This window comes from Diprion similis, chromosome 14, assembly GCF_021155765.1.
Source record: "Diprion similis isolate iyDipSimi1 chromosome 14, iyDipSimi1.1, whole genome shotgun sequence".
Lineage (NCBI taxonomy): Eukaryota > Metazoa > Arthropoda > Insecta > Hymenoptera > Diprionidae > Diprion > Diprion similis.
In genome coordinates this window covers 6,957,126-6,972,403 of record NC_060118.1, presented here as the reverse complement: position 1 = coordinate 6,972,403, position 15,278 = coordinate 6,957,126, and the positions used below count along the sequence as shown (strand labels likewise).

Here is a 15,278-nt window from a genome sequence, read left to right as displayed (position 1 = left end):
ATGTTCATGCAGTTTCGATATTGTTTTTAAAATTTTCCATTATTACCTGCAATGCCTTATTATTTAAAATTTGGCGGTACTTGAAAAATAATCGATTCTACTCGATTAATTGAGTTAAAATAATCGATCTGTTTTAATCATCGAATTTACTCGATCAATCGGGAGAAAATAATCGATTATTTGTGTCTTTCATAGTAGTTATGCGAAAACGGCGGGAACAGCGAGGACGTCATATGACATAATATTTTCGCCGTGTTACCGTTCGATAAATAATCAACGAATTATTATTAAAAGGAGTAATTGGGATTTATCTATCGTTCGTTAACGAATTGTTCTTAAAAAAGGAAGCGAAATGGCTGTTCAACCAAATCAACAGTTCAACATGGGTCAGTAAATGAAAAACATAACCGCACTAACTCGAAAGACAACATTTACTTCAGACTACAAAATCATTATTTTTACTTTCAGACAATGCGACGCAACAGAGCTTTATCAGATTCTTCAAAAATCTTCCTGAAGTAAGTATTCATCATCTTCAACATTGGTTCAAATTACTGTCCAAAATTATTTTCAACTCAACCGTAAGAAAACTAAATCGAATTTTAGAGAAAAAAAATTATAGTCTGAATGTATTTCAAGAACTGCATTAGATACCCTTCAATAAAAAAAAAATTTTAAGCTACTTTTAGTTCTCGAAAAAATTATTGCAAATTTGTTTCCTGTGCAACTGCTTAGTTTTCTCATTAATAGAAATATTTGTAAATTGGAAAATCATACAGATCAAATGTTATTGTCGATCTTAAGAAAAGAATAAACAATAACGATGATACCTGCTTAATGAATGAATTAACCATAGAACATTTGAACAAAAAAAATTAACCAGTAGAACTATAAATTCCTATCTTTTGGTGGCTAATCAATTTTCACTTTGCACTGGATAAATACCGCAAACTTTCCTTAAAAGCATTTGTTTACTCTAAGCCATACTTTGATTGCTTGCTATATTTCTTAACGATTATTGCCTATAACTTTATAGCAATATTTGTTTAAAATGAGTAATTCATTATTTATCATAAAGTGCTTAATAAATTTTCATGATTTCAAACCTGAATTATTCATTCGTTGACAAAAATTTTATAATTATATGTGTCTTACGTTGAAAACAGAAAAAATGTAACAGTACAAGTACAAAGTCTTCAGATTCTTCCTATCAATGCCAATGTCTGTCAAATTAAATTCTGACTACTTCCAAGCAAGTCGAGATAACTGCTCATAATTATCGTTGGGTCAATACTCTTACTCCGTGCTCAATGTCAGTCAGATTAGATTACTCTTTTATTTCTGCAATATTTACCAAAAAAAAAAAAAAACGACAACAACAACAACAACAACAACAGTTCATTATTGCATAAAACTAAGAATTCATTTTTACTTTTTGCTTAGTTTAATTTGAGGGAGTAAAGAAACAGTTGCTTAATTGTATAAAAAGATTTGTTCACCGAAGTAAACGTAAATTACAATGCATTACAATTTCTCACACAGTCATTAAATGTCACGAAATTTTTAATACTAAGTAAATATAACAGTTATTCTTTGTATTAACAATATTTCATATCATTACTGTATATTATTTATGAAAATTTTTTTTCCCAGACTGCTGAAGAATCAATTAATTCAAACATACATTCAAACATTTTTCTCACCATTGACTACCTGACACAGTATACAAATTTCGGCAATAGTTGACTTCATAAAAAAAATTGACCTTCAAGTAAGAATACCTACAAAGCATCGAACGGCTTAGAAGCAAAATATAGCGCGAAAGAAAAAAACGAAATGTGAACTGTTTGTAGTAACTCATGGTGCGTAAGATTCTTTGGTCTCACCTTTTGTTAAAACGTCCTACATTTATATTATTGATAAATAGCTATGATATTAACTCTGAACTAGTTATGACTGTACCATTATTTTTAGTCGAAATGAAAGAATGTTGATATTTAGTAGAACTACTAAGAAAACTGCAGTCATTCATAAGCACTAATTAACCAAAGAAACTTCTTGCACGTTCCTTGGCTTTCTCTATTGTGTTACTGACTCTGTTTCCAAATCTACGCCAGAACGAGGGAGCAGCAGTTGTAGTTGGGAGGTCGGGTGTTGTAGTTGTAGAAATTGGGGGCTCAGTGGTTGTTGGAATTGAGACCTCGGTGGTCGTAGTTGCGGGCTCTGGTGTTGTAGGTGGAGCAGCAGTACTAGTAAAAATTTTTGGAACTATACTGGACCAAATAACGTCGAAAGGAGGCTTGTCGTCAATAAGAGGTGGCAATCTTGTACTCGGATTTGGTGTAACAGCATCAAATAAATCTGGATCATGGTCAGTGTTGTATGGTCCGTTTGCTCCGTATGCTTCTACAAATCTGGATTCAATCTGAGGAATCGGTTGTACATTTTCTGGATTTGCGTTCGAATCACCTGAATTTTGTTGGTTCTTCACCTGAAGTTGATTTATGTGGGTGTACCTTAAAGTTGGTTCTTGGCTGGTCGTTACCTCGTTTAGAACATGCTCTACTAGTGAATCATCCCCATGTTGTCGTTGGTTAACTTGAGGCTTGCGTTGAACACCATAATACCCATTTCTCCGGCGACCCCCAGTTTTAGTTGGCTGAACTCGATGCAACTCATCCCTATCGTATAGTTCTGTATCGGTAATTGTGTCATAACTGGGTTGATCTCCTCTGTTTGATGTTGCAGATACCCTGATTTCTGTAGCACTCTTCTGTACGTTATCCGTTACTGGCTGTTCTTGTTCTGTGGAGAATTCTTGGGTGGGATAAGAGTTTCTGTGTTTTGGACGTTTTGGTTTTGGTTTCGGTGCAGGCTGTATTCCTACTTGTGATGGGTAGCCCAGTACTGGTTCTTGTCTGAATTGATTTAAATTTCCATTGTAAATTTCTGAGTTACTTGTTGATTGTTGACTAAAATCATCAACCTGTTGATCTCCGATTTGGAAACGATCAAAGCCCCAATTAGACTGCTGTCCAAAGTCTGCATTTCCACCAGTAATTTGCTGTGAAGGGTCTTCTGTTTCTTGAGTGAGACCTTGTGTTTTTTGGCTTAGATCTTCAACCTGTGGACCTCCAACTTGAAAACGATCAAAGCCCCAATTAGACTGCTGTCCAAAGTCTGCATTTCCACCAGTAATTTGCTGTGAAGGGTCTTCTGTTTCTTGAGTGAGACCTTGTGTTTTTTGGCTTAGATCTTCAACCTGTGGACCTCCAACTTGAAAACGATCAAAGCCCCAATTAGACTGCTGCCCAAAGTCTGCATTTCCACCAGTAATTTGCTGTGAAGGGTCTTCTGTTTCTTGAGTGAGACCTTGTGTTTTTTGGTTTAGATCTTCAACCTGTGGACCTCCAACTTGAAAACGATCAAAGCCCCAATTAGACTGCTGTCCAAAGTCTGCATTTCCACCAGTAATTTGCTGTGAAGGGTCTTCTGTTTCTTGAGTGAGACCTTGTGTTTTTTGGTTTAGATCTTCAACCTGTGGACCTCCAACTTGAAAACGATCAAAGCCCCAATTAGACTGCTGCCCAAAGTCTGCATTGCCATCAGTAATTTGCTGTGAAGGGTCTTCCGGTTCTTGAGTAAGACCCTGTGTTCTTTGGTTTGGATCTTCAACCTGTTGATCTCCGATTTGGAAACGATCAAAGCCCCAATTAGACTGCTGTCCAAAGTCTGCATTTCCACCAGTAATTTGCTGTGAAAGGTCTTCCGTTTCTTGAGTGAGTCCCTGTGTTTCTTGGTTGAGATCTTGTGTTTGTTGGGTGAGATCTTTCTCTTGTGGAGAGAACTTCTCTCTCTGTTGACGACTATTGTCTTGTTTTTCGCGATCGAAAAATGATTGATGCAGATCTTTAAAATTTGATACATGTGGCACATAGTTTGGCTCCCCTACATCAATGAAATTTCCAGATTCTGGTTGAAGACTGTGTGTCATATCTACAGTTTGTTGCGTAAGATCTTCCGTTTGCTGGGTAAAATCCTCAGTTTGTTGGGTAAGATCCTCAGCTTGCTGGGCAAGGTTTCCGGATTCTACGATAAATCCTTCTGTTCGTTGAGGAAGATCTTCTGTCTCTTGAGTCAAATCTTGCAATTGTTGAATGTATCCTTGTGTTTGTTGAGGGAGTTCCCTGAAATCTCGTATCTGCTGTGTGAGATCCTGTGCTTGCTGGGTAAGATCCTCAGTTTGTTGAGTGAGGTCTGCCGATTGCTCAATAACACTCTGTGATTGTTGACTAAAGTCCTCCGTCTGTTGGGTAAGGTCCTGCGTTTGCTGGGTAAGATCCTCTGTTTGTTGTGTGAGGTCCTGTGTTTTCTGGGTAAGATCCTCCGTTTGTTGAGTAAAGCCCTGTGTTTGTTGGGTAAGGTCTCCTAATTGCTGAATAACACCTTGCGATTGTTGACTAAAGTCCTCCGTTTGTTGGGTAAGGTCCTGTGTTTGCTGGGTAAGATCCTCTGTTTGTTGCGTAAGATCTCCCAATTGGTGAATGACACCTTGAGATTGTTGACTAAAGTCCTCCGTCTGCTGGGTAAGGTCCTCTGTTTGCTGCGTCAAGTCCTCTGTCTGTTGGGTAAGATCTCCCGACTGCTGAATGACACCCTGCGATTGTTGATTAAAGTCCTCCGTCTGTTGGGTGAGGTCCTGTGTTTGCTGGGTAAGATCCTCTGTTTGTTGGGTAAGATCTCCCAATTGGTGAATGACACCCTGCGATTGTTGACTAAAGTCCTCCGTCTGTTGGGTAGGGTCCTGTGTTTGCTGGGTAAGATCCTCCGTTTGTTGAGTAAGGTCCTCTGTTTGTTGGGTAAGATCTCCCGATTGCTGAATGACACCCTGCGATTGTTGACTAAAGTCCTCCGTCTGCTGGGTAAGATCCTCAGTTTGTTGAGTAAGATCCTCTGTTTGTTGAGTAAGGTCCTGTGTTTGCTGGGTAAGATCCTCAGTGTGTTGAGTAAGATCCTCTGTTTGTTGAGTAAGGTCCCGTTTTTGCTGGATAAGATCCTCCGTTTGTTGACTAAACTCCTCCGTTTGTTGAGTAAGGTCCTGTGTTTGTTGGGTAAGATCTCCCGATTGCTGAATGACACCCTGCGATTGTTGACTAAAGTCCTCCGTCTGCTGGGTAAGATCCTCAGTTTGTTGAGTAAGATCCTCTGTTTGTTGAGTAAGGTCCTGTGTTTGCTGGGTAAGATCCTCAGTGTGTTGAGTAAGATCCTCTGTTTGTTGAGTAAGGTCCCGTTTTTGCTGGATAAGATCCTCCGTTTGTTGACTAAACTCCTCCGTTTGTTGAGTAAGGTCCTGTGTTTGTTGGGTAAGATCTCCCGATTGCTGAATGATACCCTGCGATTGTTGACTAAAGTCCTCCGTTTGTTGGGTAAGGTCCTGTGTTTGCTGGGTAAGATCCTCTGTTTGTTGGGTAAGATCTCCCAATTGGTGAATGACACCCTGCGATTGTTGACTAAAGTCCTCCGTCTGCTGGGTAAGGTCCTCTGTTTGTTGCGTCAAGTCCTCTGTCTGTTGGGTAAGATCTCCCGACTGCTGAATGACACCCTGCGATTGTTGATTAAAGTCCTCCGTCTGTTGGGTGAGGTCCTGTGTTTGCTGGGTAAGATCCTCAGTTTGTTGAGTAAGATCCTCCGTTTGTTGAGTAAGGTCCTGTGTTTGCTGGGTAAGATCCTCCGTTTGTTGAGTAAGATCCTCTGTTTGTTGGGTAAGATCTCCCAATTGGTGAATGACACCCTGCGATTGTTGACTAAAGTCCTCCGTTTGTTGGGTAAGGTCCTGTGTTTGCTGGGTAAGATCCTCTGTTTGTTGGGTAAGATCTCCCGATTGCTGAATGACACCCTGCGATTGTTGACTAAAGTCCTCCGTCTGTTGGGTAAGGTCCTGTGTTTGCTGGGTAAGATCCTCCGTTTGTTGGGTAAGATCTCCCGATTGCTGAATGACACCCTGCGATTGTTGACTAAAGTCCTCCGTCTGTTGGGTAAGGTCCTGTGTTTGCTGGGTAAGATCCTCCGTTTGTTGAGTAAGGTCCTCTGTTTGTTGGGTAAGATCTCCCAACTGCTGAATGACACCCTGCGATTGTTGACTAAAGTCTTCCGTCTGTTGGGTAAGGTCTTCTGTTTCCTGGTTAAAATCTTCCGTATGCTGGTTGACTTGTTGGGTTTGTTGACCAAAATCTTCAGGCTTAGTATTCCGTCTATATTGTGTACGATATTGGGATTGCTGATACAAGGTATGTCCATGTGCAGTGTCTGTACAATCAGGTCCATGTGCCAGCTGCCCTAAATCAATACCCTGTGTACTTAGTGTTCCAGATTGAATTCTGTAATTCCTGTTATAATTATTACTGACAGTTTGATCCTGGCTCACACCATGTATCTGTTGTGTTGCTCCATTCTCATCAGCTTGAAGAAATCTTCGATCAATATTGGGATACTGTGACGACGACTGTGAGGAGGTGGTTTGAAATTGATCGTAATGCCGTAGTTGGCCTGGTCGTATTCTTGCGTTATGTGATACAGAATGCTGGGTTTGCTGCTCACGATTCAAATCACCGGTAGACAATGGACCTTGGTTCCGACCTTGAGATCCATAATTGCGCATGTATTCTTCTAGCTCAGACCGAGAAAGATAATGACGCTGAGTTTGCCGAATATTTGATTGTGGGTAAATCGTTCTTCGTACTCCCTCGGTACCATATCCATTGGTATTGTCATAGCTGCCGGTCATGTAGCCATAAGTTTGACCCCTTTGGTTTCCACTTTCTATTTGCCCATTAGAACTACTCTCGGTCTGAAGTAGACGTTGACTTTCGCTGTCAACAGCACGATGCTGTGTTTGCTGGGAATCTAATCCCAAGTTATTGTAGTACCGCGACCCGTGAGTACCTGTTCTTGACACCTGTCTGACGTTTGTACCGTCCACAGTGTGACTCGTCTGCCCATAATTTCCAGAAGGTTGCTGCGCATAATAACTATTTGAGGGACGATGACCAGGTTGATAAACCTCTGACCCTATAAGATTAATCTCTCTCTGCAATTGCTGTTCTTGCTTTTCAAAGTTTGTAGCTCCATCAGACTCTGGAATTACGTGTGGAAACCCATCACCCGAGCTGTAAGTCGAGGTATAATTTTTCTTGTAGAAACGAACTTGTCGCGGTCCTGTAACAATTTGTCCTCGTTCTTCGTACACCCTGCCGTTACCTCCGTCAGTTCTATAGGTGTTAGCTGTGGTCCAGTTTCTTGGCCTCAGTCGTTCCTGCTCAGACAATCCTTGCTGCGTCGACTGACTGTTTAAACCGTAATCATTTTCCCCAAACTGACTGCTAAAAACACGTCGGCGATGACTTTCTAGTCTTTCATTCGAACTAGTGAGTGGATTTGCCGAATGCAAAGGGCCCTGCGAAGCGTATGAATTTTCACGGATTGCAGATTGATCGTAAGCAGAGTTCTGTTCCCGGCCAAAACTATACCGCGCTGTTGAACCACTACCGTATCCAATGTTCTCAGATTCGAACCTAGATAAAGACGGTGCTTCAACACCATCTAGGTTTCCGCTGCTGTAGCTGGAGGTTGAATTTTTTTTGTAATATCTCACTCGGCTTGGTCCTTGAACTCGTTGACCTTGCTCTTCGTATACCCTACCATGACCGTCAGCTGTTCGATACTGATTCACATCCGTCCAGTTTCCAGGCCTGGTATTGTCAAAGGCTAACTGATTGTGAGATCCAGCGAGCTCACTCTCTACTGTTTGTGTCAAATCTTCCAAGTTTTCTGATCTCTGCGATAATTTGTTGCTATTTACCCAATCGTATCCACTGTTTGTTTGGTAGGCATCGCGAGTATTCGATGTCACACATCTGATACACCCGTTCGGAGCTGAGAACGATTCTACGAACAGACATATTACGAAAACAGCGACCGCCGCAGGCGCCATGCTTGAGCTTTGACCCCTAGAAATATAATAATTTTATCGTGATTCAAGTTATAATGACAACGTAATTTATATATTGAATAAAATAAAATTGTCTCAGATTAGATAAATCATTCTATGGACTGCGTTAGTAATGATAAAAGATTTATTGACAGTTTAATGAGAATTCTTGTTTGTAATTATTTTTATAATATATACTTTTCACTTTTATTTACGTTATAAAAAAGGTTTTATATTTGAATCATTATTTGCTCATTTTAATTTTACACCCATAATGATTGAATGGAGATTTCCCTACCAATTCAGTTTGGCAATATAACGTAACAAAACTCCTGATCAATTTCAACGGAGAACAATGAAATGTGTTTAAACATACAGAACGGAGTGAAATTCCCGCGAACAATTGCGTCGTTTTCAAGTTTTAAATTACAATGAAATAAATTACATTTTACCATTTCAATATTAAGTGCTCTTGGTTAAACCGGTACTGAATATTAAATATGTAAAATAATGATACTGTGTCGTGTAAAAGATGTAAAGAAATACACATTTCAAATTAAACTTTAGATCTTTTATCAAATACATATAATTAGTAAAATAAAGTCACGCCTCATCTGATTTTAAAATGTAAATGAACAGTAATCAAATGCAAAAGAAGTAAGAAATTAGTAATATGTACCGTTGTAGATTGACAAAATGTTAATTACCTTATCATAAAAGCCAAAACTGCCACTTTCTTACTCTGTTTTTATAATTATATCGAGGATGTTAACACTGAAACGATTCGCAGATTATTAACAGTAGCAGTCAGCAGCTATTCCCTTTATGCGGATCCCCCCCCTCTTTGAATCTTGGACTCTTGAAAGATCCTCTGCCATCATTCGCAGACATCGTTTCTGATTATCCACTTGTTTACTTAGCCTAATCATTTTTTAGCAATATTCGAGTGTCATTCACTATAAAAAAAATAGCTGATACGTTTAATTAGAGAGAAGTTATTTGTTCATCAATTCACAGAAAGCTGAATTTTTTAGGAAAACTAAAATGTTAAACAAACTTTGCAATTGGTCTAGTTTTATTTTTTAGACCGCAGCGACCGCTCCATATCTCAAATAATAAATAACTTGCATTTTCCTTTTCATAAAACAATTCTATATTATCGTTACTCATACCATTATTATTCTATTGATGTCTCAGTTATAATTATTATTTTACTCGTCCCGGTGAAATCCAAGGTAAAGTGCAAGGCTTGGCTTGACCACCCAGTCACCCAGTCATAGTTCGACCTTGACATAAGCTGTATTAAGACAGTGTATGTATTTTTGCAATTCATTAGTTCATCACAACAACCACAAAATGACGCTATACAGTAGCGGTAACTGACATATTGGTAATTTTTATGAATAAACCATTCCAAGATTCCTTCTTTCTTATGGACTTTCCAGTTTCCTGAGTAACAGCATGAATTACTGAAGTTCATAGCAACCTTTTGTAGGTCTATAGTAAGTCGATGTGTCACTTCTTATTTAAAATCATTACGGATCTTTATGATCCTTTTTACCCACCATGTAATTGGTGTTTCAACATTCCTGTTTTTCATTACTGCCGGTTTATTCTCAGCTCCATGTTTTTTCTTACTAATTCGTCATTCGATTATTGTTACTGTATTAACTAATTTGACCCAAGTTATTTTACTATTCAACAATTAATGGAGTGCACAAATATTTATTTATAATAGCCATATTTCATTCAGCTTGACTGAAAATCATCTCCTAGCCATAAAACTAATCAACAGAAGAAGAAATCACCATTCTCAGATCTGAGTGTAAGAAAATATTTTGTACAGATTATACGAAGTTTTAACGATATTCAATCGAATTAAATCACACAGTAGATGTTGAACAATTTAATAAACTCATTTCGAGCATTCGATTCCATTTCATTCTTGAACCGTCGAATTTACTCGTTTAGTATTATGAATTAATAGTCAGTTACCAAGTAGCATCTTATTATATGAGAAACTGATCGTATTCTATTGAATAATTCGCTCTCGAATTGAGTATATCAAACGTAAATAACTGCGATAACTACTCAATATAACGTAGAAAAAATTTGGTTGAATATTTTGTTAGTGAGATTTTTTACAAAAATATGACTTTTACTAGGTTTTTTTAACAATAAACAAACGGTTGTTCGTCAATCTGCAGAATTCCGTGAATTTGTTTTTCTGAGTAACAAGCGATGGTAATGGCAGTGGATATGACCTATCGCCCCATGACCTGCTGATAAATCCTGATATATCGTTATCTGTGTCAAGGTTCATTTTCCCAGAAGTCAGTTGATAATTTATCATAAAATTATCCAGCAACTGTAACTATTTTCAATCAGAAAATGCATTGTGTGTACTTGTTATCTTGATTAATTAAGGTGCGATATAAAATAAAGCATCTATTCACCGTCTCATTGAACTCTTAAGCATCGTTTAACGGCAAGACAGAATTTCTTGACAGTAGATTGTTATATTATACCAAAGGTGTAGAGTCATATGCTCAATCATTTCTTATTTCTTCTTTCAGAAACCATCTAGTACAATACGATTTTTCAATAGGACAGATTACTATACGCTACACGGCAGCGATGCCTTATTCGCGGCTAAGGAGATTTACAAAAGTACAGCTGGCTGCAAGATGCTTGGCGCCGGTGAGAGAAAAATTATCTATTACATTTAATTCTACCTTATTCAATCAACATTAAGAAATTCTTTTCACTGGGATTTATATGTCCACCGTTAATTGAGCAAATTCATCCCTCCAGAGCCATACAAAACGGAAGGATTGATCCTAAGCAAGTCCAACTTTGAAAACTTTGTTCGTGACTTGTTGCTTGTGAAACAGTACAGAGTAGAAGTATTCGTTAATCAAGGATCAGGAAAGAATCAGGATTGGATTCTGGAATACAAAGGATCTCCAGGGAATTTAGTTCAATTTGAGGATATTTTATTCAGCAATAATGATGTCGCAGTTAGTACCTCGGTTATGGCTGTGAAACTTGGTGGTGAGGCGAAAAATAGGGTAAGAATATAATAGTTGACGAGAAATTTGGACGGCAAAGCTGCTTGCCGTTGCATTTATGCTTAATGTAATACATACGATTATAATGAATTCTTGGATAAAATTTTATTTCGTAATTACAGATAGTCGGAGTAAGTTGCGTCGATTCAGTTGAGCGTTTAATATCTGTTTGCGAATTTACTGACGACGATTTGTTCTCGAACCTAGAAGCACTTGTGATTTCCCTCGGACCAAAAGAATGCTTAATAATTCAAGGGGATGGCAGTCAAGAGTTTCAAACTTTAAAACAGGTGACGAATTTACTTTTGTTTGTATAGAATCTGCAATTAATAATATATAGCTAAATAATATTCTAATAATGTCTGTAGTTAATGGAACGAAGTAACATCATGGTCACACTAAGGAAGAAAAGTGATTTTTCAACGGATTCAATTGTTCAAGACATGAACACGCTTCTGAACTTCAAGAAAGGCCAGCAAAGAAATGCCCAAACGCTTGTGGAAATGAATTTAAAAGCGGCTATGGCGGGAACATCAGCGATTATTAAATATCTTGAGGTAATTATCAGCTCTCAGCTATACATGAAATCACAATATACCATATGAATGAAAAAATTTCTTAGCTGCACTTCTTTACAATTTCGTAGCTATTCTTTGCCTGGAAGTTTTCGAAATATTAATTTGATTGTTCTATATAATGGGCTGAATGTATATAATTCCAGATACAGACCCAAAAATAAACTAGTATTGTAAAGACTAAAAAAATCGATAAACACACCTGGTCGAACATCCAAATAAAAGACTTTTATTCTCTGTACTGAGGAAACTTCTTCTTTATTATCATGTGATTATGAAACTATCCTTAGAAACAAACCAATCTCACAAATATTTATGTTCAAAGAAAAATATTACTAACTAACGAATCTCGTTATTTCTAGTTGACATCAGACGAAGGAAATTTCAATCAGTTCAAGGTGAAACAGTTGGAACAGTCTAGATTCGTCAGATTAGATGCAGCAGCAGTGAGAGCGCTCAGCATTGAACCACGAAGCGATATTCCTTCTGGGACAAGTACAGGTGCTCCGAATAGCATACTGAATCTCTTGGATCGATGCAGAACCCCGCAAGGACACAGATTGATATCTCAGTGGATTAGACAACCGCTGCGAGATATTGCATTGATCAAAGAACGACACGATATTGTTGAAGCTTTGGTAAAAGACAACGAATTGAGGTCCTCTCTGATGGAAGATCATCTGAGACGTGTACCCGATCTTCAGCAGCTTGCAAAAAAGTTGGCTAAAAAGAAAGTCACTCTACAGGACTGTTGCAGGTGAAAATAAGCGCCCTTTAATCATTTTTTATTTTAACCAAAAATGGGCATAACTTTCATTAAGGAAGAAGAAATATGTATACTTGGATTACTTGCACACACCCTATATTAAAATAATTTCGTTTTCATTTTTAATCTCTTACATAGTTTTTTGCAATATCACGTAATCATAAAATTATAAATTTATTTCGTTTTCAGAATTTACTTTTGCGTCTCGCACTTGCCAGTACTCGCCGAGCAATTGTCTAATCTAAAATATGGGGCGGCGATGAAAGCAATGATTGTAGATCCACTCAGAGAGCTTATTTCTGATATGGATAAGTATCAACAAATGATAGAACAAACTATTGATCTGGAAGCTGCAGAGAAGGGTGATTACATGGTGAAACCAGAATTTAATAACGATTTGCAAGGTATGAACGCCATTTAAAAAACAAATTTAAAAAATTCCTGCATATGATTAAAATTGATTTTACCCATCGAGAAATTGTCAAACAAAAAAAACTTACATATCTCTGAGTAGCCACCATGCTTAAAGTGTAATGTGTGCTTCATACTAGAATAGTAAAGCCATCATTTATCCAGATTTGTGCAATTAACAGAGTTTGCATTATTGCAGAGCTTAAGCTGAAAATGAATGATTTGGAGGAAGAAATACAAGGCCTGATCAACAAAGTTGCCACAGACTTATCTCTTGAAGCTGGAAAAGTTCTGAAATTGGAATCGAATCAACAGTTCGGATATTACTTCCGAATAACGTTGAAAGAAGAAAAGTCTATCAGGAACAAGAAAGGCTACACAACTATAGATTCGAACAAAAGCGGCGTGAGGTTTACAAACCAAAAACTGACATCTCTTAACGAAGACTTCGTAAGCGTCAGGGATCAGTATTTCGAAGAACAAAAATCTGTCATTTCAGAAATCATCAACATCGCAGGTTTACACCAAATTAATTCTCAATTGAACATATCAAAAAAATGCACATTTCTATAGTGCGCTTAATAATCTGCTAACTTCTATACCAAAGCAAATGTAATAACTCCTTTCCGTTCCTTTTTTACAGCCGGATATACCGGACCAGTTCATTCCATTGGTTCTGTGTCAGCTCAGCTCGACGTACTTACAGCCTTTGCATTAGCTTCAGCTAATGCTCCGAGAGCTTACATTAGACCAGAAATGTGTCCCAGTGATGTCGGCGAGTTAAATCTTATCCAGGCGAGGCATCCGTGCCTAGAACTCCAGGAAGGGGTGGATTTCATCGCAAACGATGTCAGCTTCAAAAAAGGTAACTTTAGTGAATTGAATGGAAAATAACTCCGTCAGCTTCAGTTGTATATTTTTGATAAGAATAAATTTTCAAATTACACGTGCAAATTTATGAATACTATATTTCGATGATGAAAATAACTCTGTTTACAGAAGAATGCACCTTTCATATAATAACTGGGCCAAATATGGGCGGAAAAAGTACGTACATTCGAACAACAGGAGTTGTTGCTCTGCTAGCTCACATTGGCTGTTTTGTGCCTTGTGACAGTGCAAAGATTTCAATACTTGATTGTATTTTGGCGAGAGTCGGAGCCGATGATTCTCAAACTAAAGGACTTTCTACCTTCATGACTGAGATGATTGAAACAGCGGCTATTTTGAGGGTATTCAAGGATCCTAGTTCTGCTTTTAGTAATCGCTCAACTTGACTTTCTAGTAACATTTCGATTACCTGTTTTAGACCGCAACCTCTAACTCTCTTGTCATAATCGACGAACTTGGTAGAGGAACTTCCACGTATGAGGGTTGCGGAATAGCTTGGGCTATAGCCGAGTGAGTGTTTCACGTTTGAATAGTGATTTCATTGGTAGAATTTTCAGAATCATGTATATTATTTGGAAACAGGACACCTGTACTGGGCCCTGAATCACAGCCTTTCTCTGTTACCCAATTTCCGAAGGACAAGTCAATTTATTATCGATATATGCCTAACATCTTCTCACTTTTTTTTCCCCACAGTCATTTGGCCACAGAACTCAAACCTTACTGCCTCTTCGCTACTCATTTCCACGAAATAACGAGACTAGCAGAAGATGTACCAACAGTAAAGAACCTCCAAGTCACTGCAGTCGTTGGAGACAACAAGCTCACTTTACTCTATCGCGTTAAACCAGGTGTTTGCGACCAAAGTTTCGGAATACATGTTGCTAAAATGGCAAACTTTCCAGACGACGTTGTGGAGGTGATAATCATGTTCACATAAGCAGCATTTTATAAGATTGAAATTATATTAACTCAATTATAAGTAACATTGAAAAAGAATGTATCTGAATTCTGGAAAATTCATATTCTCATTACAGGTCGCCGAGAAAAAACTGATTGAATTGGAAGATTGTCAAAAAGTGACTTTTGAAGGCTCAGACGACCCAGCAGTTAGAAGAAAAATTATAAAAGTAAATCTATTATACGCATAGCTGAAAATAACATCAATAGTTCACAGTTTAAAATCTAAGTTTATTCTTCAGCAGCAATTATAATCCACGACGATATGGGAGTATATTTTATTTATTCTGTATTTTTTTTTTTTTTTTTTTTTTTTAGGCTGGAGACGAGCTGATCGCGAATTTTGCAGCCAAATGCAAAGCACTTGATCCATCATTAACGAAACCAGAAATTGAAAACAAAATCCAGTTATACAAGGAAGAGATCCTTTCTCACAACAATCCTTATATAAATGCACTGTTGGCGAGTCCATGAAACCATTGATATCTTGAGCGCTTTGTAAAGGATACAAACAAAAAAGCAAGGGAAGAAAAAACAAGTAAGTTACAAAACTAGTACCTACTATTTCAAATTTTAGTTTACCTTTTTTCACGTAAATCAACCGCGATATTTTTTTT

General features: G+C 37.8%; 2 protein-coding genes and 1 long non-coding RNA gene across 7 annotated transcripts; 2 read left to right on the top strand and 1 right to left on the bottom strand.

Annotated features, from left to right (window-relative positions):
- The first annotated feature begins 212 nt into the window (after positions 1-212).
- LOC124414978 (DNA mismatch repair protein Msh2) lies at positions 213-15,173 on the top strand. Of its 2 annotated transcripts, XM_046896179.1 has the most exons (15): positions 213-386; positions 469-518; positions 10,564-10,687; positions 10,802-11,058; positions 11,181-11,348; positions 11,427-11,615; positions 11,996-12,390; positions 12,589-12,803; positions 13,010-13,327; positions 13,454-13,675; positions 13,810-14,042; positions 14,120-14,211; positions 14,398-14,620; positions 14,739-14,831; positions 14,980-15,173. In XM_046896179.1, the coding sequence occupies exons 1-15, from the start codon at positions 353-355 to the stop codon at positions 15,133-15,135; spliced, it is 2,769 nt and encodes a 922-aa protein (XP_046752135.1). In that variant the 5' UTR covers positions 213-352; the 3' UTR covers positions 15,136-15,173. The 2 variants fall into 2 exon arrangements, with proteins under 2 accessions (XP_046752135.1, XP_046752136.1); XM_046896180.1 differs by lacking the exons at positions 213-386; positions 469-518 and adding an exon at positions 9,345-9,362.
- LOC124414977 lies at positions 1,702-8,845 on the bottom strand. Of its 2 annotated transcripts, none has more exons than XM_046896178.1 (8): positions 8,695-8,845; positions 6,190-8,006; positions 5,582-5,769; positions 5,330-5,455; positions 5,078-5,266; positions 4,805-5,014; positions 4,637-4,720; positions 1,702-4,510 (listed from the first exon to the last, which is right to left on the bottom strand). In XM_046896178.1, the coding sequence occupies exons 1-8, from the start codon at positions 8,700-8,702 to the stop codon at positions 2,042-2,044; spliced, it is 5,091 nt and encodes a 1,696-aa protein (XP_046752134.1). In that variant the 5' UTR covers positions 8,703-8,845; the 3' UTR covers positions 1,702-2,041. The 2 variants fall into 2 exon arrangements, with proteins under 2 accessions (XP_046752134.1, XP_046752133.1); XM_046896177.1 differs by having other exon boundaries at positions 5,582-5,959; positions 6,191-8,006.
- Positions 4,002-5,899, top strand: LOC124414990. 3 transcript variants are annotated; one of them, XR_006930090.1, is made up of 6 exons: positions 4,002-4,078; positions 4,256-4,360; positions 4,697-4,801; positions 5,096-5,284; positions 5,348-5,536; positions 5,705-5,899. It is a non-coding gene; the product is annotated as an uncharacterized LOC124414990 (long non-coding RNA). The 3 variants fall into 3 exon arrangements; XR_006930092.1 differs by lacking the exon at positions 5,096-5,284 and having other exon boundaries at positions 4,007-4,078; positions 4,697-4,843; positions 5,432-5,536; XR_006930091.1 differs by lacking the exons at positions 5,096-5,284; positions 5,348-5,536 and having other exon boundaries at positions 4,007-4,078; positions 4,697-4,843; positions 5,852-5,899.
- Positions 15,174-15,278: the final 105 nt, after the last annotated feature.